Below are 22,094 nucleotides of genomic sequence, written 5' to 3' on the forward strand. Positions count from 1 at the left end.
TTTAGAGGAGGACAACACATTTAGTTTTATTTCAATCAAATCACAACACTTTTCCAACTGTTGCAAAGTGCATCTACAATCTTCTATTACAGATCCACTTTTAAAAGGTTTCCTGTGATATTACAGCAAGCCTCTTTCTTTTTTTTCCAAACAGAGGAATATTCCCAAATTCTTCCTCAAGTAAAACTAAAAACTCATTCCAGTAAATGGCAATACATGAAATTACAGTAAACCAGACACTTGAAAGGATAGCCAAGAAGTCTTCCAACAGTTTATTAGAAAGAATGTAGACATTAAAAAAAAAAAAAAAAAAAAAAAAAAATCCCCACTGTCATGAACAAAATTGAGGTTTTCAGCCCAGGTACAAGCTGAATCAAAAAAAAAAAAAAAAAAAAAAAAAAATCCAATAGTGTATTAACATTTTTCCCACTCATCTGCTATACTGACAGTGCAAATACAAATTTGGTCTAAATGTACAGACTTTCAAGCAACAATGTACAGCCTTTCTTCGTCCTCCATGCTAAGAGATGTAAAAGTTTAAGGGTCAAACAATACCAAATGTACAGGCTTCAAAACCATCTAAGTTATTAGGGCATTCACTAGTTTTAGCTAAGATACATCTGGAACACTGACAAGTGATCACTTACGTACAATAATGTGAAGTAAATTTCTTGAAAAATAAACTTTAGTGGAACAATCCTGAAGGATATACCAGAGGAACAACAGGTTACCAGATTAAGGTATTTGTTTCAGCCACTCTGAGTCCATATTCTAAAATCTAAAATTTAGTTACTTTCCCTAAGCCAAGAGCTTTCTATCATGTCAGTATCTATGTTATGAAGTAAAGGAGACTTAGGTGAAATGTTTTTATTTATCACAACTGCTTTATCAATTGCCTAAGGCCTCAACAGCATCATGGCAGTCTGGGAAATGTTCATGCATAAGGTTATTGCCTTAGCTGACTTAAAATTGCCCCATACAATGGTACATATCAACCCTTAGTGAAGCCTTTTTAAAAAAACAAACAGGTTGAAAAATGGGTTAAAGTAGGCAAATACAGAATCTGCCTTTAGAGCTATCAACTCAGGAATTCTCTTAATTATGAAACCTTTGAAGAGAAGTTATTTTTCTTCCTCAACATCCAGCGATGACACATTCCTTACTCCAGATCTGGCATTTCTGAAAAGATTTTTAAAAGATTAGTATAAATTAGAATAATTAAACAACTTGGAAGTCTTTTTTTCCCCTTCTTCTTTGGCCACCCCTCAGCATATGGAGTTCCCAGGCCAGGGATCAGATTGGAGCAGCAGTTGCACCAATGCATAGAAGTCTTATAATAGGAAAAAGTAGCCACCAACAATTAGTTCCCAAGAGAACTGGGTTGTCTTTTTTTTTTAAGCTTTTTTTTTAGGGCTGTATCCCCAGGAAGTTCCCAGACTAGGGGTCTCATCGGAGCTATAGCTGCCAGCCTACACCACAGCCACAGCAACACCAGATCCGAGCTGCATCTGCAACCTACACCTCAGCTCACGGCAATGCCAGATCCTTAACCCACTGAGTGAGGCCAGGGATTGAACCTGCAACCTCAGGTTCCTAGTCAGATTTGTTCCCACTGCACCACGACAGGAACTCCTGGTTGTCCTTTTCTAATTTTGAATCTCAAATCATTCAAATTTCAGCTTTGGCTATTTATTAGAGACCATAAAGAAATAATCATGAGGGAGTTCCCGTTGTGGCGCAGTGGTTAATGAATCCGACTAGGAACCATGAGGTTGCGGGTTCGGTCCCTGCCCTTGCTCAGTGGGTTAACGATCCGGCGTTGCCGTGAGCTGTGGTGTAGGTTGCAGACGCGGCTCGGATCCCGCGTTGCTGTGGCTCTGGCGTAGGCCGGTGGCTACAGCTCCGATTCAACCCCTAGCCTGGGAACCTCCATATGCCGCGGGAGCGGCCCAAGAAATAGCAACAACAACAACAACAACAAAAAAAAGACAAAAGACAAAAAAAAAAAAAAGAAAAAAAGAAAAAAAAAGAAATAATCATGTGTCTTCCAAGAACTGAAAATAAATTAATTTCTCTATTTTGAGAGTTCAGTCTTTGATGTGAAACATCACTGATACTTACTTTCATCATCACTGTCTTGTGAATCCTGCAGAAAAGGAAATAAAAAAATTATTACCAAGTTGATCAAATATTCCTCTGCTAAACTGAACAGTTTGCCTTAAAAAACTGAGGCACTGTTACTTTTGACTGAGAAGTAGCAAAGACATGTGGTTATATCAATCTTATGAACTTAGCAAGACTTAAGGTTTACTTAAGATGAACAGATGTTTTTCTTCCTCTAAGATGTGTGTCTTTTGGTGGGAATTGAGCCCACCCTCTAAATCCCTTCCTATTAACCAGACTGAATCTTTTTTAAAAGTTAAAATATACTCAACACCCAGAATGAATCTTAATAGAAGATGGTTTCTCCTCTCTTGGCATTCAATGGAAGAGTAAGATGGCTCAATATGAAGACCACTGGAATGACGAAGACAATGAACTCTAATCCTAGTGTTGAATTGTCTATAAGTTATTTTCCAATGAACAACTTTCCTAAAGATGTTAACAGGATGCCAGGTGGGGAAATGCTGAGAACAGTGCTCCAGTATATCCTCCTTTTATAGATTTACAACATCCATCTATTTACAATAGGTCTCTCTGAAAAATCCTTCTGTAAAAGCTCTTCAATTTTTAAAAATAATTCCTAAACTAACTCTTAACTGAATAAGGTATATGTCTCTATACAGTAATTATTTTGAATTATAAATCTGAGCCCTGTAAGAATGGTCCTTGGGATATCCATTTCCTAGTAAGTGATACCCATCCCTCAAAAATGGGCACATTTAAAAAAATTGCTTTCCCCTATATATGTATTTTTTAATGGATACAGCTGCAACATATAGAAGTACCCAAGCAAGGGATTAAACACAAGCCTCAGCTGCAATGTACACTGAAGCTGCAGCCAACACCAGGTCCTTTACTCCATTATGCCAGGCTTGGGTAGAACCCGTACCTCCACAGAGACCCGAGCCACTGCAGTCGGATTCTTAACCCACCATGCCACATAGGGAACTCCTGCTTTTCCCTACATCTTTAAGAAAAAAACAAGTGCCAAAAAAAAGGTGCAATCTTGAATCTATATAAAACAACCTGCAAATACATTCTTACTATTTAAGTAAACATAGAAAAGAATTTATAGACTTACATCATCTGCTCCATCTACTTCTGGTAAATCTACATCCTCATCACCACCCATGTTGTTCATCATCTATTTGAAGTGTAAAAATTAGTTTTAAAAATGACGTTAAATGAAGCCCTAATTATTAGGTTGCACGCTCCAGAATAAACCTTAAATCTGCCATAGATTTCCACCAATTAAAAAAAAAAATCTTAGGTACCTTCCTTTTTGGAAAAGGTAGTTTATAACATATTACATAAAATCCTAAAAATTTGTAGGGAAGCTAAGTAACTTCAGAGGAAAAGTGAAGTTATTAAAATTCCTCCAACAAGATAACCATGTACGATGTAGAAATTAAACATCAAAATCCAGAACAGCAATCACCTCTTGTGGCTAAGGGGAAAAAAACGGACTCTTTGTAAAGTTCCACATCTTCAACTAAGTGTATTACGGTATCCTCATTGTAGTTTTTGTTGTTTTTTAGAGCCCCACCTGAGGCATATGGATGTTCCCGGGCTAGGGGTCAAATAGGAGCTGCAGCTGATGGCCTATGCCAGCCACAGCCACACCAAATCTGAGCTGCATCTACGACTACACCACAGCTTGTGGCAAGGCCAGATCCTTAACCCACTGAGCGACGCCAGGGATTGAGCCCGCATCTTCATGGATACTAGTCAGATTCTTAACCTGCTGAGCTACAGTGGGAATTCCCTCTGTAGTTGTAAATATTGTGAAGAACTAATGAATAACTTGAAATAAAGTCCTCTGGGCTGACTAGTTTATATAAAAGGCCTGAATATTGAACAAAAGGCTAAATAAATACCAGTAACTAAATTAAAAACAGAAAATAAACATAATCCTTGAAAGAAAAGGTACACCCTGTAAAAAAACCCTTCTATACTCAGAATAAACCAGGACCAACAATGGAGCATAGTTACATAAAGTATTAATTTACCATATTTAGTTATTTCTGATCATAAAGCAAGTAGTGTATTATTTTAAGAGGTACAAATAACCAGACTAAATAACTATTATCGGATAGGGACTTCGAAAATACATGCTTACCTGAACTTCAAAGTCAAAAGAGGCCTTAAAAAGATTCCTACTCAAATCTCTCAGTACAAAAATTCTGGGCAACAATACGAGTAGCTAGTAAAGAGTGTTCCTATATCTGAAGACACTAGTGAATACTGGTTAAGTTTCTTCTAAGCAGGACAAATGCTCAAAATGTGCCAAACACAATGCTAGGTGCTCAGATACAATGTTAACAGACACAGAAATGAATACATTTGAGAACTATTTAGGAGGTAAAAACAAAATACAGACAACAAGGACAGCACTTAATGTTATACTGGATAGAGAGAGGCAGTGAAAGACAACAGTGTTAAGAAGTTGTGACTTGCACAGCTGGGTGAATGATGGCACCAATTACTACACCTAAGGAGTAGCATAGTTTAGCAGAATCACATGAAAACCTTTACCTCCCTTCTCTTTTGAAATCAAGGTGCCAGAGTCAGGTAGAAAGACGTTAAATTAGCAGTTACATACATGAAAAGTTGGAAACTTACTCCTTTTAACTCTTTATTTTCAATGAAGAAATATAATTCAAATCACAGTGAGAAACAGAGTGCATAGGTCCATCTTCAACTTACAATGTTATCTTTTCTGATTAACTTTATGACAGCACATTTGATAAGACCTAGTCTACCTGCAAGAGTATCAGTGATCTTTTTCCCCGCTTTGGCCATAGTAATATGTACTTCAGTGACATCCTGGAAAAAAGGGCTTACTTAAAACCCTTTCCTTGATTCTGCAACTAAAATAACCCACATATCACTCACTGTACTTATCTTCACCATGATTCTGGTGTTTAAAGGTTTATATCCATATTAAATGGCTCCAAAATGCAAGCCAAGTTACTATACTGATTCTCCTTTAAAAAAAAAAAAAAAAAAAAAAAAAAAAATCCCAATGCTAGAATTAAAACTAGCTGTGTTGCAACAAATACACACTAATTTTTAAATATTCATTAGAAAATGTTAAATGACCATTGTAAAGATGTTTTTACTGCAAAACATTTATCTTGAAAATAAAATAACATACATCTTAAACATCACTAAATTCTAAAATAAATTAAATTGACTATACTGTATATATACCTGGAGAGAGAGAAACGAATTATTTAAAAGAACTTACCTCAGAGAAACGATCAAAATTAGACATGTCTTCATCTGAGTCATCTTCCCAGTCTTTCCAATTATTGAAGTCCACACTAAGCCAATTAAGCTATAGACCAACACAAATACCACCCTATGATCAGGTTATATTGTACCCTTTGGTTGTGTACCTTAAAGACTTTTGTTTTTTGGTTTTTGCAGGGGTGGGGTAGGGAGAGGGTGGTAGCACGCCACACTCATGGCATGTAGAAATTCCCAGGCCAGGGATCAAGCCCACGCCACAAATGTGATCCAAGCCACAACAGTGACAACACCGTATGCTTAACATGCTGCATCATCTAGGACCTCCCCAAGACTAATTTATTTTTTTGGCTTTTTAGGGCCACACTGGAGGCATATGGGGGTTCCCAGGCTAGGGGTTGGATCAGAGCTACAGCTGCTGACCTACACCACAGCCACAGCAACACCAGATCCGAGCTGAGTCTTTGACCTACACCACAACCCATGGCAAAACCAGATCCTTAACCCACTGAGCGGGGACAAGGATCAAACCCGCAACCTCATGTTTCCCAGTCAGATTTGTTCCCACTGTGCCATGAAGGGAACTCCCCATTCCCTTTCTTATGTTATCTTCCATCATGGTCTATCTCAAGAAACTGGATGTACTTCTTTATGCTTTACAGGAAGACTTCATTGTTTATTCATTCTAAATGTAATAACTTGCACCTACCAATCTCAAACTCCTCATCCATCCCACTCCCTCCCCTCTCAAATAAACTTTTTTTTGGGGGGGGGTGTCTTTTTGTCCTTTTGAGGGCCACACCCATGGCACATGGAGGTTCCCAGGCTAAGGGTCTAATTAGAGCTGTAGCTGTCAGCCTATGCCACAGCAACATCAGATCCTTAACCCATTGAGCAAGGCCAGGGATCGAACCCACAACCTCGTGGTTCCTAGTTGGATTTGTTTCCACTGTGCCACAATGGGAACTCCCTAAACTTTTTTTTTTTTTTTTTTTAGCTTTTTTAGGGCCACACCCACAGCACATGGAAATTTCCATCCTAGGGGTTGAATTGGAGCTGCAGGTGCTGGCCCATGCCACAGCAACACATCACAGCAATTCCAGATCACGGCCAGGGATTAAATCTCATGGATACTAGTTGGTTTCATAACCTGATCCTGATGAGCCACAACAGGGACTTCCCTGAATAAACTTTTTTTTTTGGGGGGGGGGGTCTTTTTAGGGCCACACCCACATCACAGGGAGGTTCCTAGGCTAGGTCGGGGTTGAATCAGAGTTGTAGTTGCTGACCTATGCCACAGCCACAGAAACACCCGATCTGAGCTGCGTCTGCAGCCTACACCACAGTTTACAGCAACACTGGATCCTTAACCCATTGAGCGAGGCCAGGGATCGAACCCACGACCTCACAGTTCCTAGTTGGATTGTTTCTGCTTAGCCATGACAGGAACTTCCCCAAATAAACTTTTAATAGTAAGTTTCAGGTCAGTGTTGTCATGCGGCTCAATGAGTTAAGGATTTGGTATTGTCACCAAAGTGGCTTAGGTTGCTGCTGTGGCGGGGGTTTGAACTCTGGCCTCTCATGCCAAGGGTACAGTCCAAAAAAGGCTAAAAAACAAAGTTTTGAGTGTATATTATAACCCAACATCTGTGTCCCCACACCTGAAATTAACACAACTTTGTAAGTCAACCGTATTCCAGTAAAACTAAAGACAAAACACTACCTGTGTACACTACAAAGTGATTACCCTCTAAGTCCACTTGCCAATTGTTACCATACCACTGACTCCTTGTACCCCTTCCCCTATGGTAACCACCAATCTGTTCTCTGAATCTATGAGTTTTGGTTTTGTTCATTCATCTGTTGTTAAAATTACATTTATCTTTTTACCTTCTGACTTATTTTACTTAGTGTATTATCCTCAAGGTCCATCCATGTTGCTGAAAACGGCCGAATTTCACATACACATTTTTTGGGTGTCACCTGTGGCATGTGCAAGTTCCCAGTGCCAAGGAGCAAACGTGTGCCACAGCAGTGACCAGGGCCACTGCAATGACACTGCAGGATACTTAACCCACTGTGCCACAGGGAACTCCAAAATTTCATTTTTTTTCAATAGAATATACACAACACAGTTCATCCATTTTACCTATCAATGGAACCTATGGTTGTTTGCATATATTGGTTATTGTAAATAATGCTGCAGTCAACAGAGGAATAGCATACATCTTTCCCAATTAGTGTTTTTATATTCTTTGGATAAATACCGAGCAGTGCAATAGCTGGATCATTTGGTAGTTCATCTTTGGAGAAAACATTCATACTGTTTTCCATAGTGGCTGCACCGATATACCATCCCAACAATATACAAAGGTTCCCCTTTCTTTACATTCTCTTCAACATGTTGTCATCTTTTATTTGTTTTAGAGCCACCCTCAAGGCATATAGCAGTTCCCAGGCTAGGGGTCAAATCGGGAACTGTAGCTGCTGGCCTAAGCCACAGCCACAGCCACAGCCACTCAGGATCTGAGCCGTGTCAGCAATCTACACCACAGCTCGTGGCAACACTGGATCCTTAACCCAATGAGCAAGGCCAGGGATCCAATCTACGTCCTCATGGATGTTAGATTCATTAACCACTGAGCCACAACAGGAACTCCTTATCTGTCTTTCTGATATTAGCCATTCTAACTGTGAGAGGTTATCTCGTAGAGCTATCAGTTATGAGGTGCTACCTCACTGTGGTTGTGATTTGCATGTCTTTAATAATTACTGATGTTGAACATCTTTCTAAATGCTTGCTGGATTAGCTGTATGTCTTGTTTGGGAAAATGTCTATTAAATCCTCTCATTATTCAACTGAGTTGTTGTTATTGAGTTGTATGAATTCTTCATTTACTTTGGATATTATCCGATATGTGATTTGCAAATATATTCTCCCATTCACTAGGTTTGTCTTTCCATTTTGTTGATCGTTTTCTTTCCTGTATCTTTAGTTACTTAAAAATATTAAACTTAAAAAAAAAAAAAAAAAAAAGGAACCTACCTTCGCCCTTTCTTTTGTTAACCGTGGCCATGACTGGCCAGATTCTCCTTTTCGTAAACAACATAAAATTGATCTGTCCGTTCTTTTATGCTTGGAATCCTAAAAACAAAAATAAGACACCATGGCTCATGGCAATGCCAGATACTTAACCTACTTTGAGGCTTATGGATCAAATCCGCATCATGATGATACTAGTTGAATTCATTTCCACTGTGCCACAATGCAAACGCCTCTCCTACTTTTTTACCCTATACTTTCTCTAAACCCTGAAACACCTCTACACTACTAGAGATTTCAGAGGCTATCCAATTGCAAGGAAATCACCACTTTTCCCTTATCTGCACAGGTTAATAAAACCTTAGAAAAATTAACTCAATATGGTAAAATCGTAAAACATACTTAGATGTGCCTATATTTAAATAAGACAAACCCCAAGAGTACTACCCTTATATCAACTACACCCCAATCTAAAAAAAAGGTAGTTAGAATGGGGAAAATAATGCAAGATATATAATTACACTTAGCCTCTGAACTGTTAAAAAATTCAGTGCTTATCTCTAATAATGAGTATTTAAATTATGTCCATTTCCTCACAGTTTAAACTGGGACTAAAGAGCAAGACTACTTACATTTGGATCAATACAGTGAAAAAGATCAATTTCATTTAAATGTTTAAAATTATCACTTCCTCCAAGACAACTGTACAAAAAAAAAAAAAAAAAAAAAAAAGGAAAAAAAATTAGCCTCTTCAAAAAGATGTATTAGCAGTAACTTCAGCAAACAAAAACAAGCAAACCAAAGTTATTTAAGTTGTGTGAAACTAGCTTCTTTAGTCAATGGTGTAAATAATAATTTACCTGAATGTAAGCTTGGACTTTTCAAAATTTACATTAACATCTTTACTGTCTTCAACACAAAATTCAATGAAGACATAGTCCCTTCGATCGTACCACTTTGCAGAAGCAGGCTGCCTACAAAGAGATAAAATTAGACAAAGGTAAGCTGGAATTCACTAACTGAATGTTTACATAACCCTCACAATTTAGCATGTGAGTAAAGTACTTCTGTGCGCCATCACAGCATTGATTATTTCCAGGCAGTTTATTACAATTTCAAATGTAAACTAGGGAGTTCCCGTTGCGGCCCAGTGGAAATAAATCTGACTGGGAACCACAAGGTTGTGGGTTTGATCCTTGGCTTTGCTCAATGGGGTAAGCTCCGGTTCTGCGGTGAGCTGTGGTGTAGGTCAAAGACCCAGCTCATATCTGTTGTTGCTGTAGCTGTGGTGTAGCCTGGCAGTTGCAGCTCTGATTTGACCTGTAGCCTGGGAGCCTCCATATGCCTTGGGTGCGGCCCTAAAAAGGGGAAAAAAAAAAGTAAACTACATTTTACCCTACATTTGCATTCCAAGCTGAAATTACCAACCCAAAGGAGTAGAAGTTTAAAGTCCCAAAACTGCAGCCAACTTCTAATTGCTCAACAACATTTTTACATGACTGTTAAACTTGACTAGCCATACTCTACTCTGGAACACTGCTATCATATCTGAAGTTAAAAATTAGAGAAGGCAAGAAGATCCTGTTACGGCTCAGCGAGTATGAAGCCTTGAGATGCGAGTTCAGTCCCCCAGCCTCGCTCAGTGGGTTAAGGGTTAAGGATCTGGCATTACCACAAATGCAGCTTGGATCTTGCATTGCTGTGGGTGTAGTGTAGGCCGGCAGCTGCAGCTTTGATTCTACCCCTAGCCTAGGAAGTTTCATATGCTGTGGGTGCAACTATAGAAAAAAGAAAAAGAAATAGAAATGGTAATCTCCAACGTTAACCAGATAATCCCATCCTTAAAAAGCACTACTAACAATAACAAAAAATGGCAATGAACACACCAGGGCCAAAATACTACTTAATTCCAACTAAAAGGAAATACCTATAGAGAAACTGTAGACTCTAGCTCCAAGCTTGGGACAGCTCTCAGTGTAGATGAAGCTATTTATTAGAAACAAGATCAGGAGGCAACAATTAAGAGTCTCGGAGTTCCCATCATGGCTCAGTGGTAACGAATTGGATTAGGAACCATGACGTTGCGGGTTTGATCCCTGGCCTTGCTCAGTGGTTAAGGATCCGGCATTGCTGTGAGCTGTGCTTTAGGTCGCAGACGAGGCTCAGATCTGGTGTTGTGGCTGTGGCGTAGGCTGGCAGCAACAGCTCCAATTAGACCCCTAGCCTGGGAACCTCCATATGTCGCAGGTGCGGCCCTAGAAAAGGCAAAAAGACAAAAAAAAATAAGAAAAAATAATTAGGAAAAAAGAGTCTCTCTTTCCTTGGCTATTACGATTTGGACAATTTGAAACAATAACTGCAAATTGATCAAAATACGTTGAAACTCTCTGGGTTTCTATTAATTAAAAATGCAGGAGTTCCCGTCGTGGCGCAGTGGTTAACGAATCCGACTAGGAACCATGAGGTTGCGGGTTCGGTCCCTGCCCTTGCTCAGTGGGTTAACGATCCGGCGTTGCCGTGAGCTGTGGTGTAGGTTGCAGACGCGGCTGGGATCCCGCGTTGCTGTGCCTCTGGCGTAGGCCGGTGGCTACAGCTCCGATTCAACCCCTAGCCTGGGAACCTCCATATGCCGCGGGAGCAGCCCAAGAAATAGCAACAACAACAACAAAAGACAAAAAGACAAAAGACAAAAAAAAATAAAAATAAAAAAAAATAAAAATAAAAATGCATAGGGAGTTCCTGCGGCAGCTCAGGAGGAACAAACCTGAGCAGTATAAATGAGGATGTGGGTTGGATCCCTGGCCTCATTTTGTAGTTTGGGGATCTGGAGCTGCCACAAGCTTTGACACAGGCTGCAGACGAATTTTGGATCCTGCGGCTGTCGCCCACAGCTGCAATTCTGATTCAACCCCTAGAATCTGTGAACCTTTATATGCCACGGGTGAGGCCCTAGAAAGCAAAACACACACACACACACACAAAAGCTCTTTTGTGGTACAGAAATTAAGGCAGCAATGACACCAGCTCCTTAACCCACTGAGCCACTAGAAAATTCCTCATACTTAAAAAAAAAAAAAAAAAAAAAAAGTTACTGGCGTTCCCATCGTGGCTCAGTGGTTAACGAATCCGACTAGGAACCATGAGGTTGTAGGTTTGATCCCTGGCGTTGCTCAGTGGGTTAAGGATCTGGCGTGGCCGTGAGCTGTGGTGTAGGCTGCAGATGCAGCTCGGATCCCCAAGTTGCTGCGGCCGTGGTGTATGCTGGTGGCCACAGCTCCGATTCAGCCCCTAGCCTGGGAACCTCCATACGCCATGAGTGCGGCCCCAGAAGAGATGAAAAAAAAAAAAAAAAAAACCCAAAAAACAAACACAAGAATGTGAGACAGATTATTTGCAGCCTATAAAGCCTAATATTTACTAAGTGACCTCAAACTAATAAAAAACCTAAAAAATATAGGTGTTTCTTCTGTGGAGCAGTGGGTTAAGGATCCAGCATTGCTACAGATGTGGCATAGGTCACAGCTGTGCTGGGATTCAATCCCTGGCCCAGGGAACTTCCACTTGCTGTGCACGAGGCCAAAGAAAACAAAAACTTTCTATTAATAGAGAAAGTCTGATTTAGCTTTAGCTCCTTAACTATGTTCACTTTATCTCTTGCTTTATACAAACATTTGTAAAAATCCTAACTACTGTTCAGGTCTGTCAATTCATTTTATTTTTTTGGTCACACCTGTGCCACCCAGTGACCCAAGCTGCTGCAGTGACAATGCCAGAGCCTTAACTGGCTGCACCACAAGAGAACTTCTGAATTCATTTGATTTATTTTTTTTTTTTTGTCTTTTTGCCTTTTCTAGGGCTGCTCCCGTGGCATATGGAAGTTCCCAGGGTAGGGGTCTAATCAGAGCTGTAGCCACCGGCCACAACCACAGCAGATCCGAGCCGTGTCTGCAACCTACACCACAGCTCACAGCAACGCTGGATCCTTAACCCACTGAGCAAGGTCAGGGATCAAACCCGCAACCTCATGGTTCCTAGTCGGATTCCTTAACCACTGAGCCATGATGGGAACTCCCCTGAATTCACTGTAATAGTAACCCACCTACAGATGCAAAAACTTTACCTCTGCATCCATTAGGTGAATAGGACACTACCTAAAGCAAAAAATACCCAAGAAATCCCACTGTGGGACATTGATAGTTCTTCTAATAATTACTTCTAAGCTCAACTTTAGGGTTATGTCTATTCAAGCAACTAAATTTTGTATAACCTAAAATTCTCTTAGTTTGTCTCAAAAAGACAGAATGGAAACCACATTTGCTCCCAAATATTGTGTTTTTATTTTAGGTCCCACTGATGGCACACAGAAATTTCTGCACCAGGCTAGAGACTGAATCCAAGCCACAGCAGCAGCAATACCGGATCTTCTAACCCGCTGTGCTGGGCCAGGGATTGAATCCGTACCTCCTTGACCTGAGCTGCAGTCGTGTTCTTAACCTAATGTACACGGCAGGAACTCCACAAATACCATTTTCAACAAACAGAACTTGGTGGGGTTTATCTTTCATTTGTAGAAAACCAAAAGCACCCCTCACTTTAAAAAAAATGGATGCACCAGTACAATGATCTGAATGCATGCCACCCCTTCCCCCCAAATGCATGCCCTCTAATACTCAATGTGATGGTATTAGAAGGTAGAACCTTTGGAACATACTTAGGTCATGAGAATAGAATCCTCATAAATAATATTTCATTGTAAGAGAGGCTCCAAAAGACCTCTAAAGCCCCTTTCACTGCTATGAGGACACAGCAAGAAGCTATGAATCAGGATGTGGGCCCCTTCACCAGCCTGCAGCAAACAGTGGACAATAAACTGCTGTTGATAAACTACCCTGCAACTATTTTGTTACAGTAACCCAAACAGACTAAAACAACCAGCAAAGCTAAATGGAAAAAATTTGCTAAGTAACATTTCCCAGTTACTGTAATTCTTCTAATAGTTTACTATGTGTAAAGCAGACTGAATTAAAAAACTTTTAGGAGTTCCCATCGTGGCACAGTGGTTAACGAATCCGACTAGGAACCATGAGGTTGCGGGTTCGATCCCTGGCCTTGCTCAGTAGGTTATGGATCTGGTGTTGCTGTGAGCTGTGGTGTAGGTCGCAGACACGGCTCAGATCCCACGTTGCTGTGGCTCTGGTGTAGGCTGGAGGCTGTAGCTCTGATTCAACCCCTAGCCTGGGGACCTAGGGAGTGGCCCTAGAAAAGGCAAAAAGAAAAAAAGAAAAGACAAAAAACAAACAAAAACCCCCACAACTTGTATAAACTACTAACACAACTATATCATATGTAATTTGGGGTAAGTTCATAAAACTTAAGATTGAAAACCAAGTTAGGACTAGGTCATAGCCGTCCCTGGCCACAGCAGAAAAGAATTTATTCCGTAACTGGGTAAATAAAAAAATAATAACATTGAGGAATTTCCCTGCGGCTCATCAGGTTAAGGATCCAGCACTGTCACTGCTGTGGCTCTAAGCTACAGCTGAGGCATGGGTTTGATCTTTGGCCCAGGAACTTCTGCACGCTGTGGGTGCAGCGAAAAAACAAAAAACAGGGAGTTCTCATTGTGGCCCAGCAGAAACAAATCCGACTAGTATCCATGAGGATGAGGGGTCAATTCCTAGCCTCACTTAGTGTGTCAGGGACCCACCATTTCCCTGTGGGTTCCCAGACGAGGCTCTGGAAAGGCTGGCAGCTCCAATTTGACCCCTAGCCTGGGAACTTCCATATGCCATGTATGCGGCCCTAAAAACCAAACAAACAAAAAAACACAAAAAATCCCCAAACCAAAACCCCAACAACAACAAAAAATTAATTGTATCTATCATTCTTTTGTTGTTGTTGTTGTCTTTTTAGGGCTACACCTGTGGCATATGGATGTTCCCAGGCTAGAGGGTGGGAATCAAACCTGCAGCTGTCAGCCTACACCACGGCTCACGGCAATGCTGGATTCCCCAACCCACTTAGTGAGGCTGGGTATGTAACCCATCCCGCATCCTCATGGATACTAGTCAGATTTGTTTCTGCTGCATTACAATCAGAACCCTTCATTCTTTTACAACTTTGGATATCTTGAGAGAGAAAAAAATTTCTATATATAATAGAATTTTATATCACATGACTTGTCTCTATAACCAATACTATGACCAAAGCACCAACACATTTTTTCCCTCAGAATTTCCAACATTTCCTAAGTTTTTCGTAAGCAGGTACTCGAACCATTACACAGCAAACGTAAAAAATTGTGAGGTCTGTACCTAAGAATTTAGTGAAACAGAAAATCTTTGGTGTTCAAGTGAGAACCTCAAAGTTCTTTTTTTTTGAGGGGGGCCCACACCCTTGGCACCCTGTGGTGAGGGTTCACCCTTGGACTGAACCCTCGCCACAGCAGTGACAATACCAGATCCTTGACCCGCTGCACCGCAAAACAACTCCCATAAAAATCCTAATTACTATCATAATAATTCAAATTTGGATCCCTGAAATATATTGCTTAGATCAACCATGGGATACATGGATATGCTAATTGACAATAATCTTTATGATAAAATAGATAAATATTTTTAAACCTATCAAGTCTTGTTTTTTGTGTATGTGTGGCCATGGCTTCCACAAGCAAGTTAGTTCCTCGCCAGGAATCAAATCCACACCACAGCTGTAATCAGACCTACAGCAGTGATAATCCTGGATCCTTAACTTGCTGAGCCACAAGGAACTCACAAACCTCTTAAGTTTGTTTTGCTTTTTAGGGCCGAACCTGTGGCATATGTAAGTTCCCAGGCTAGGGGTCAAATCAGAGCTGCAGCTGTCAGCCTATACCACAACCACAGCAACGCCAGATCCAAGCCGAGTCTTCAACCTACACCACAGCTCAGGTCAACAGCGGATCCTTAACCCACTGAGCCAGACCAGGGATTGAACCCGCAACCTCATAGATAGATCCTAGTCGGATTCATTTCCACTGCGCCACGACGGGAACTCCAGATTTATTTTTTTTTGCCATTTCTTGGGCCACTCCCATGGCACATGGAGGTTCCCAAGCTAAGGGTCGAATTGGAGCCATAGCCGCTGGCCTATGCCAGAGTCACAACAACTCGGGATCCGAGCCGCGTCTGCAACTTACACCGCAGCTCACGGCAATGCCCAATCTTAACCCACTGAGCAAGGCCAGGGATCGAACCCACAACCTCATTGTCCCTAGTTGGATTCGTTAACCACTGAGCCACGATGGGAACTCCTAACTCCAGATTTTTTAAAAGAATTTGAGGAGTTCCTGCAGTAGCACAGGTTCGATCCCCTGCCTAGCACAGTGAGTTGAGAATCCAGTGTTGCCACAGCTGCAGCTTGGGTCATGACTGTGGCTGGGATCTGTTCCCTGGCCTGGGAGCTCCATAGGCTGTGGGGCAGCTAAAAAAGAAAAAAAAAAATTTTTTTCTGGGAGGAGAAAGGAGAAGGATAGAATCTGTTTAAAGGGAATTTGTGGTAATCAGCCAGTTAAAATAAAGATCAGGAGTTCCCACTGTGGCAAGTGAGTTAAGGAACCAGCATTTTCACAGCTTTGGCTAAGATTCAATTTCTGGCCCAGGGAACTTCCATATGCCACGGGTTGGACCAAAAAAGGAAAAAAAGAAGAGAGAAATATCAGTCTGACCAAAACATAACCAATATGCTAAATATTCCCAAAATAAACAGCTCACCAAGTCAAATGTACCTTGAAGTTATGTTTTGACTTGGTGGTCCTTTTCCTGATTTCTCAGAATATAGCAAAACCTCCATTAATAGAATCTAAAATCTGAAATCTGATTTATAGATGACTCACCACCTTTATCTTTCAACTACCGACCACCAATCTACTTTCCAATCTATCAGATATAATTGAATCTACAAACCATAGAAGATCCCAGTTAGTCCAAACCCTTACCATCAAGCACCTCATGCAGACAAGCCTTACTGTATTTGTTCAGAGATTTAGACTTTGAACTTTATTCAATAAACAAATACTTATTGAACATGTTGCCAGAAAACTATTCTGGATCTACAACTGTCAACAAAGCAGATAAGGAGTTACCACAGTGTCGTCTCTACAGTTAAAGGACAGAAGTTTGATCCTCTGCCTAGCACAGTGGGTTAAGGGATCCAATACTGCAACTGTGACTGGGATCTGATCCCTGGCCCCAGAACTCCATATGCTGCAGGGCAACAGCAAAAAAGGCAGATAAAAAAAATTTCTGCCCTTAAGCTTACATTCAAGATGTATGAAATTCAGCCCCAAATTCTTCTCCTAAAGGAACACTGGCATAAAAGGATCAGATCCACTGCTAGCCATGGCTTTTCATTTTTTTCTTTTTAGGGCATCACCACAGCATAAGAAGTTCCCAGGCTAGGACTTGATGCAGAGCTGCAGCTGCCAGCCCACACCACAGCTCACAGCAATGCTGGATCCTTAATTCACTGAGCAAGTGGAATTAAGCCTGCATCCTCACGGATAACAGTCAGGTTAATCCACTGAGACACAACGGGAACTCCAAGGCTTATCTCCTTTTTTGGGGCTTCTTTTTGTGGCATTTGAAAGTTTCCAGGCTAGGGGTCAAATTGGAGCTATAGTTGCTGGCCTACACCACAGCAACTTGGGATCCAAACCACACCTGCAACCTATGCCACAGCTCATGGCAAAGCTGGATCCTTAACCCACTGAGCTAGGCCAGTGATTGAACTCGTGTCCTTATGGATACTAGTCAGGTTTATTACCTCTGTGCAACAGGAACTCCTGGATTATCTTTCTTAACATATAAATATGTAATGAATCATTATGTTTTTTAGTTATCAGTACTCTGAAAGATACCTGATCTATAATTATGTCCTTAATGTCTACATTACGATATTCTCTAATAGTATACAACCTCATATACTATATTCAGAAGTTATCAACAATAGTCCCTTTATGAATTTATTGTTTTTCTTAACCCACAGTGGGAACTCCTAAACTCTAAGAATAGTAGTCAGAAGACTACTAGAGCTTTAATAATGGCATTATGCATCCCCTACATTCAGGAAAAACTAAACATTTCTAACAAGTAAAAGATTCTTTAAGACTAGTTTCACTCATCTTTTATACATCTCAAAAAAAATTTTTTTTTCTGGCCTTTTCTAGGGCTGTACCTGAGGCATACGGAGGTTCCCAGGCTAGGGGTCTAATCAGAGATATAGCCACCAGCCTACGCCACAGCCACAGCCACATGGGATCCAAGCCACGTCTGCAACCTACACCACAGCTCGCAGCAACACTAGATCCTTAACCACTGAGCAAGGCCAGGGACCAAACCCGCAACCACTGTGCCACGACAGGAACTCCTATCTCAAAGTTTTTTTTTTTCCTTTCATTACAGCTGGTTTACAGTGTTCTGTCAATATTCTACTCTACAGTAAGGTGACCCAGCCACACATCCATGTATACATGTTCATTTCTCACATTATCACGCTCTATCATAAGTGACTAGCTACATTTCCCAATGCTATACAGCAAGATCTCATTGCTTATCCATTCCAAAGGCAATAGTTTGCATCTATTAACCCCAAATTCCCAGTCTATCCCAATCCCTCCCCCTTGGCAACCACAAGTTTGTTCTCCCTGTCCATGATTTTCTTTTCTGTGGACAGGTTCGTTTATGCTATATATTAGATTCCAGATATAAGTGATATTATATGGTATTTGACTTTCTCTTTCTGACTTACTTCACTTAGTAAAGCAAAGTAAGATTTTAACCAATGCCAGCGATGCTGTTTGTCTCTGACCATTCGTTACTTTAAGTACAAGATACCAAAAAGAATGACCTCAAATAGCTCATAACCATTTTATCTTACATCTCGTGTTATTAGATAAATAGGTCCAACCTAAAATTAGAGTTAAAATAACTAAAAAAAAAAAAAAAAAAAGAAAGGAGATAAAGTAGCACCCCCTGCAGGGGATTTGAGCTGGTCTTAAAAGGAGCAGTCCTAAAATCCCAGCCTTCTCCAGTTGAGAGAGCTTTTATGCAAACTATTGGACAAAACTTTAAAAACTTGATTAAAAGAAATCTACCTAGAAAATCATGACTGAAGAGCAATCACATGATAAAAAAATACACTCTAAAACCTTCAAGATGTCCAGCATAAAAGTCTCTCCAGGAGTTCCCAGCCTTGCCCAGGAGAAACGAATCCGACTAGGAACCATGAGGTTGCAGATTCGATCCCTGGCCTCACTCAGTGGGTTAAGGACATGGCATTGCCATGAGCTGTGTGGTGTAGGCAGCAGACCAGGCTCAGGCCTGGCATTTGCTATGGCTGTGGCGTAGGCCAGCATCTGTAACTGATTCAACCCCTAGCCTGGTAACCTCCAGATGCCACAGGTGCAGCCTTAAAAAGCAAAAAGTCTCTCCACAGCTAAAAAAAAAGTTTATAGAACCCAACAAAATGAATCTTCATCAGCCAGATTCTTTCTAGAGCTGGATGACCCATTAGAAGTCTTTTCCGGAGTTCCCGCTGTAGCTCAGTGGTTAACGAACCCGAGACTAGGAACCATGAGGTTGCGGGTTCAATCCCTGGCCTTGCTCAGTGGGTTAAGGATCCAGCGTTGCTGTGAGCTGTGGTGTAGGGTGCAGACGCAGCTCAGATCCCGAGTTGCTGTGGCCCTGATGTAGGCTGGCAGCTACAGCTCTAATTAGGCCCCTAGCCTGTGAACCTCTATATGCTTGGGGTGCGGCCCTAGAAAAGACAACAACAAAAATAAAAGTCTTCTCCAGCTCAAGTAACTGACTGGTAATATTCATCTTGTAAATTCATTCAGTCATTAATTAATAAGATCCCCTAAAGAATTTGCAAGATGTCATATATTGACTAAACAGAGTAAAATTTACCTGGTCTCTTCAAAACACTCATTTTCAAAATAGCATTCTTCTAATTATAGATTGCTTTTTGGAATACTGATTGTTAGACTTTTCATTGAGTTCTTTATATAACTTAACATTTCTTACCTATTTACCAATTCTACATGATCTCTGAAAAGTGTTTCTACTTCAAACCGTATTAAACATGTTATCTCTTCATATAAAGATATTTCTTGTTCCGCTACATTAGTTTACTAAAAGTTGGTAATGCTTTATCTCCAGATTCATTTTCTCACAAATGACAATCCTGCTACATTATTTGGAATAGAAATTTCAAAAAGAAAAGTACAAGTTCTTTTACACAGATTAAAGTCTTCTATTACATACCACTTCTTGGGATGGGGGAAATCCTTCCAAAATTCTAACATGTCATTTTACAGTAATACATGCATTCTTCTCAAACCTTCTTCTCCATCAATTGGCTACAGTGTATCCTTATTCATTTAGACATCTAATTCAATATACTCACCACAAATATCACCATTTTACTAGGTAAACCCTTGAAAATCCATTACTTTTTATAGAAATAAAAATTCTTCCCCTCAATTGATCTCCATAGGTAACTTTCAGGAGTACGTGGTACCAAAAAACTGTAAAATAGGCAGTTCTCACATCTGAAAAGGTAAGGCTTTTCCTGAAAAGAATGTAAAGCTGGGAATGGCAATGCAAGAGACCGCACTCGGTTAAAATGTTTTCCTTTATCATAAAACTAAGACTTTTAAAAGATCTGAAATTACCCCCACGTAAAAAAACTTAAGGCAACAAAAAGGCAATTACCTACCTGTTTCATCCTTAAATTAAAATAGGATAACGAAACCTCACCTAAAGTTTCACAGAAAATATCCCTAAGTATCTTTCAACTCTAACAAGTGCAGAACTCCCTGCTCAATTGTAAAGCCTCGCTACCAGGGAAACGGCTGAGTTTTGGCAACCTCCACTCCCTTCGCGAGACTGGAGTTAAGAAGAAGCCTGGAAACACCCATACTCTGGCAATCACGACACCGAGAGGGAAGTAAGTTGCGGCGACAGCATGGCCTCCCTCCCTCCAGTTGCCTAGCAGTACCTGTCGCTCGCAGTGGAGGGCCGCGTGGTGCCTTACGAAGAGCACCAGCAGCTGTGGGGTAGGACCCACCGCAGGTGCACTTGTCCCCGGGCCTGGTCCCAGCATCACACAGCGGCAGAAGCAGACCTAGGTCGCTAGGAGCGGAGTGGCAGCCCACGAGGGTCCACGCCTCCGAGGCGCCCGCGTGGCCAAAAGCTCACAGGAGATTAAGGCCTAAGGCTAAGTTACGAAGAGTTGGGAGCAGCCCTCACTGCCGAAGGGGGAAAGTGGGGTTTCCGGCACGGGGAAGCAAAGGGAAGGTTTAGAGATGGGGGAAGCGGACATCTGGAGGAAAAATGTCCTCCACCCGCCAACGGTAACCGGAACAAGGATACTGGACCTCCCACCCCCAAGCAAGAACGAATGCTACCGAGGGGGAAAAAGCCGAGGGAGCCGAAAGCGGGGGAGGGGAAGGGATGGCTTCCCGGCACCCCCCCGCGCGGCCTCGGCCTCCCTCCAGGGCGACCTTCCCTGGGTGGCGTGTCGCACTCACATCGTGAACGGGGCAAGGGGACGGGCGAACGGGTGGGCGGGCCTCTCCGGCGGCAGCTGGTAGGCAGTCGACTCCTCTCCGGTGGCGACTCTGGCGTCCTCTCCCCGATTGCGGCCTCTTTTCGCTTTTCCCTCAAGCGACGGCGGCGGCGACGGCGGGCTAGACCTGGGTTCCCAGAATGCACCGCGCGGGCAGAGCGACTCCTCCGGTCGGGGAGAAAAGGAAAGTGTAGGAAAAGGGGCGCGAGAACGGAGAATGAACGTGCGTGCGTGCGAGCGAGGGGTGGTGAGGCCGGGCGGCGGCTGGTGACGCAGCAAAATGCCCGGGCCCAGCCGCCGCGCGTGCGCACTCTTTGTTTTCGGGCTCCTGCGCGGCTTTCTAGAGATATCTACGGAAAGGGCGGGGCTTCCCAGCTCCTTCGCGATCCTTCCCGGGGCTGGCCCCGCCCCACGTCGGCTGCCTCCGGCTCGACTGGTTCCCGCCGCTTTGCCCGCTCCCCCCTCCTCGCGGTGGAAACCGTTGGTCGCCTAACCGCCCTGCCACGCGCCTTGGGCGATCTCCCCGAGAAACGGTCGCGTTAACCGAGGGAGGAAGGCCGAGGCGGATGGACGCAGAGTCTGGAGGCTTGAAAAGTGAAATAGGGGATCGGTTACTTGAGGGAGTACATCGGCTCACTGAGAAAACAGTCTACGGCAAAAAGATGGGCAAAGCCTCCGCTGGTGATATTTGAGGGAAAGGGCTAACCTGAGTCACAGGCCTGGGTCCTCCTCGCCGTCTTTCTGAGGGGTGGAGAACCTGTCCAGGGGCCGCGGAAATTCGAGGTCTTTGGCTGACCGGCATTCGCACCTGCTTTGATGCGAGAGGAAAGTTATTAAATGAGTCTAAGTTTGCGGGAATGGAGAGACCAGGACACTTGGAGTCTCCAGGCTGATCCTGTAGGGGAGGGGGGAAACCTCATCTTTTTTCAGCTGTTACCTGGTTAGGTGCTAATGGGTGTTACTAACCAAGAGAATCAAAATGGTAACTTGTCCACTCTAGAAATCGCTTAGCCGGGAAGTAAGG

The 22,094-nt window shown here is 42.2% G+C and overlaps 1 protein-coding gene across 1 annotated transcript; it reads right to left on the reverse strand.

Annotated features, from left to right (window-relative positions):
• Positions 1–21,872, reverse strand: PTGES3 (prostaglandin E synthase 3). Its single transcript, XM_001929413.7, has 9 exons — positions 21,777–21,872; positions 21,033–21,559; positions 9,319–9,432; positions 9,091–9,160; positions 8,462–8,560; positions 5,414–5,503; positions 3,245–3,307; positions 2,122–2,146; positions 1–1,179 (listed from the first exon to the last, which is right to left on the reverse strand). Exons 1-9 carry the CDS (start codon positions 21,870–21,872, stop codon positions 1,160–1,162), a joined length of 1,104 nt encoding a protein of 367 aa, XP_001929448.4. The 3' UTR covers positions 1–1,159.
• Between the last annotated feature and the right edge of the window lie 222 nt (positions 21,873–22,094).

Source organism: Sus scrofa, chromosome 5 (assembly GCF_054392235.1).
Source record: "Sus scrofa isolate SSC_HxYL_T2T_F1_AM1 chromosome 5, Sscrofa_HxYL_maternal_Yorkshire_Landrace_v2.0, whole genome shotgun sequence".
Taxonomy (NCBI): domain Eukaryota; kingdom Metazoa; phylum Chordata; class Mammalia; order Artiodactyla; family Suidae; genus Sus; species Sus scrofa.

What these genes read in the sequence shown, in the direction of transcription:
- PTGES3 (XM_001929413.7), bottom strand. Translation starts at nt 21,872, where the DNA reads ATGCCGGTCAGCCAAAGACCTCGAATTTCCGCGGCCCCTGGACAGGTT. An exon ending in TAACAAAAGAAAGGGCGAAG is followed by an intron (nt 5,504 to 8,461) that starts GTAGGTTCCTTT and finishes GTTGGTCTATAG; the next exon opens with CTTAATTGGCTTAGTGTGGA. An exon ending in AAGTAGATGGAGCAGATGAT is followed by an intron (nt 2,147 to 3,244) that starts GTAAGTCTATAA and finishes CCTTTTCTGCAG; the next exon opens with GATTCACAAGACAGTGATGA.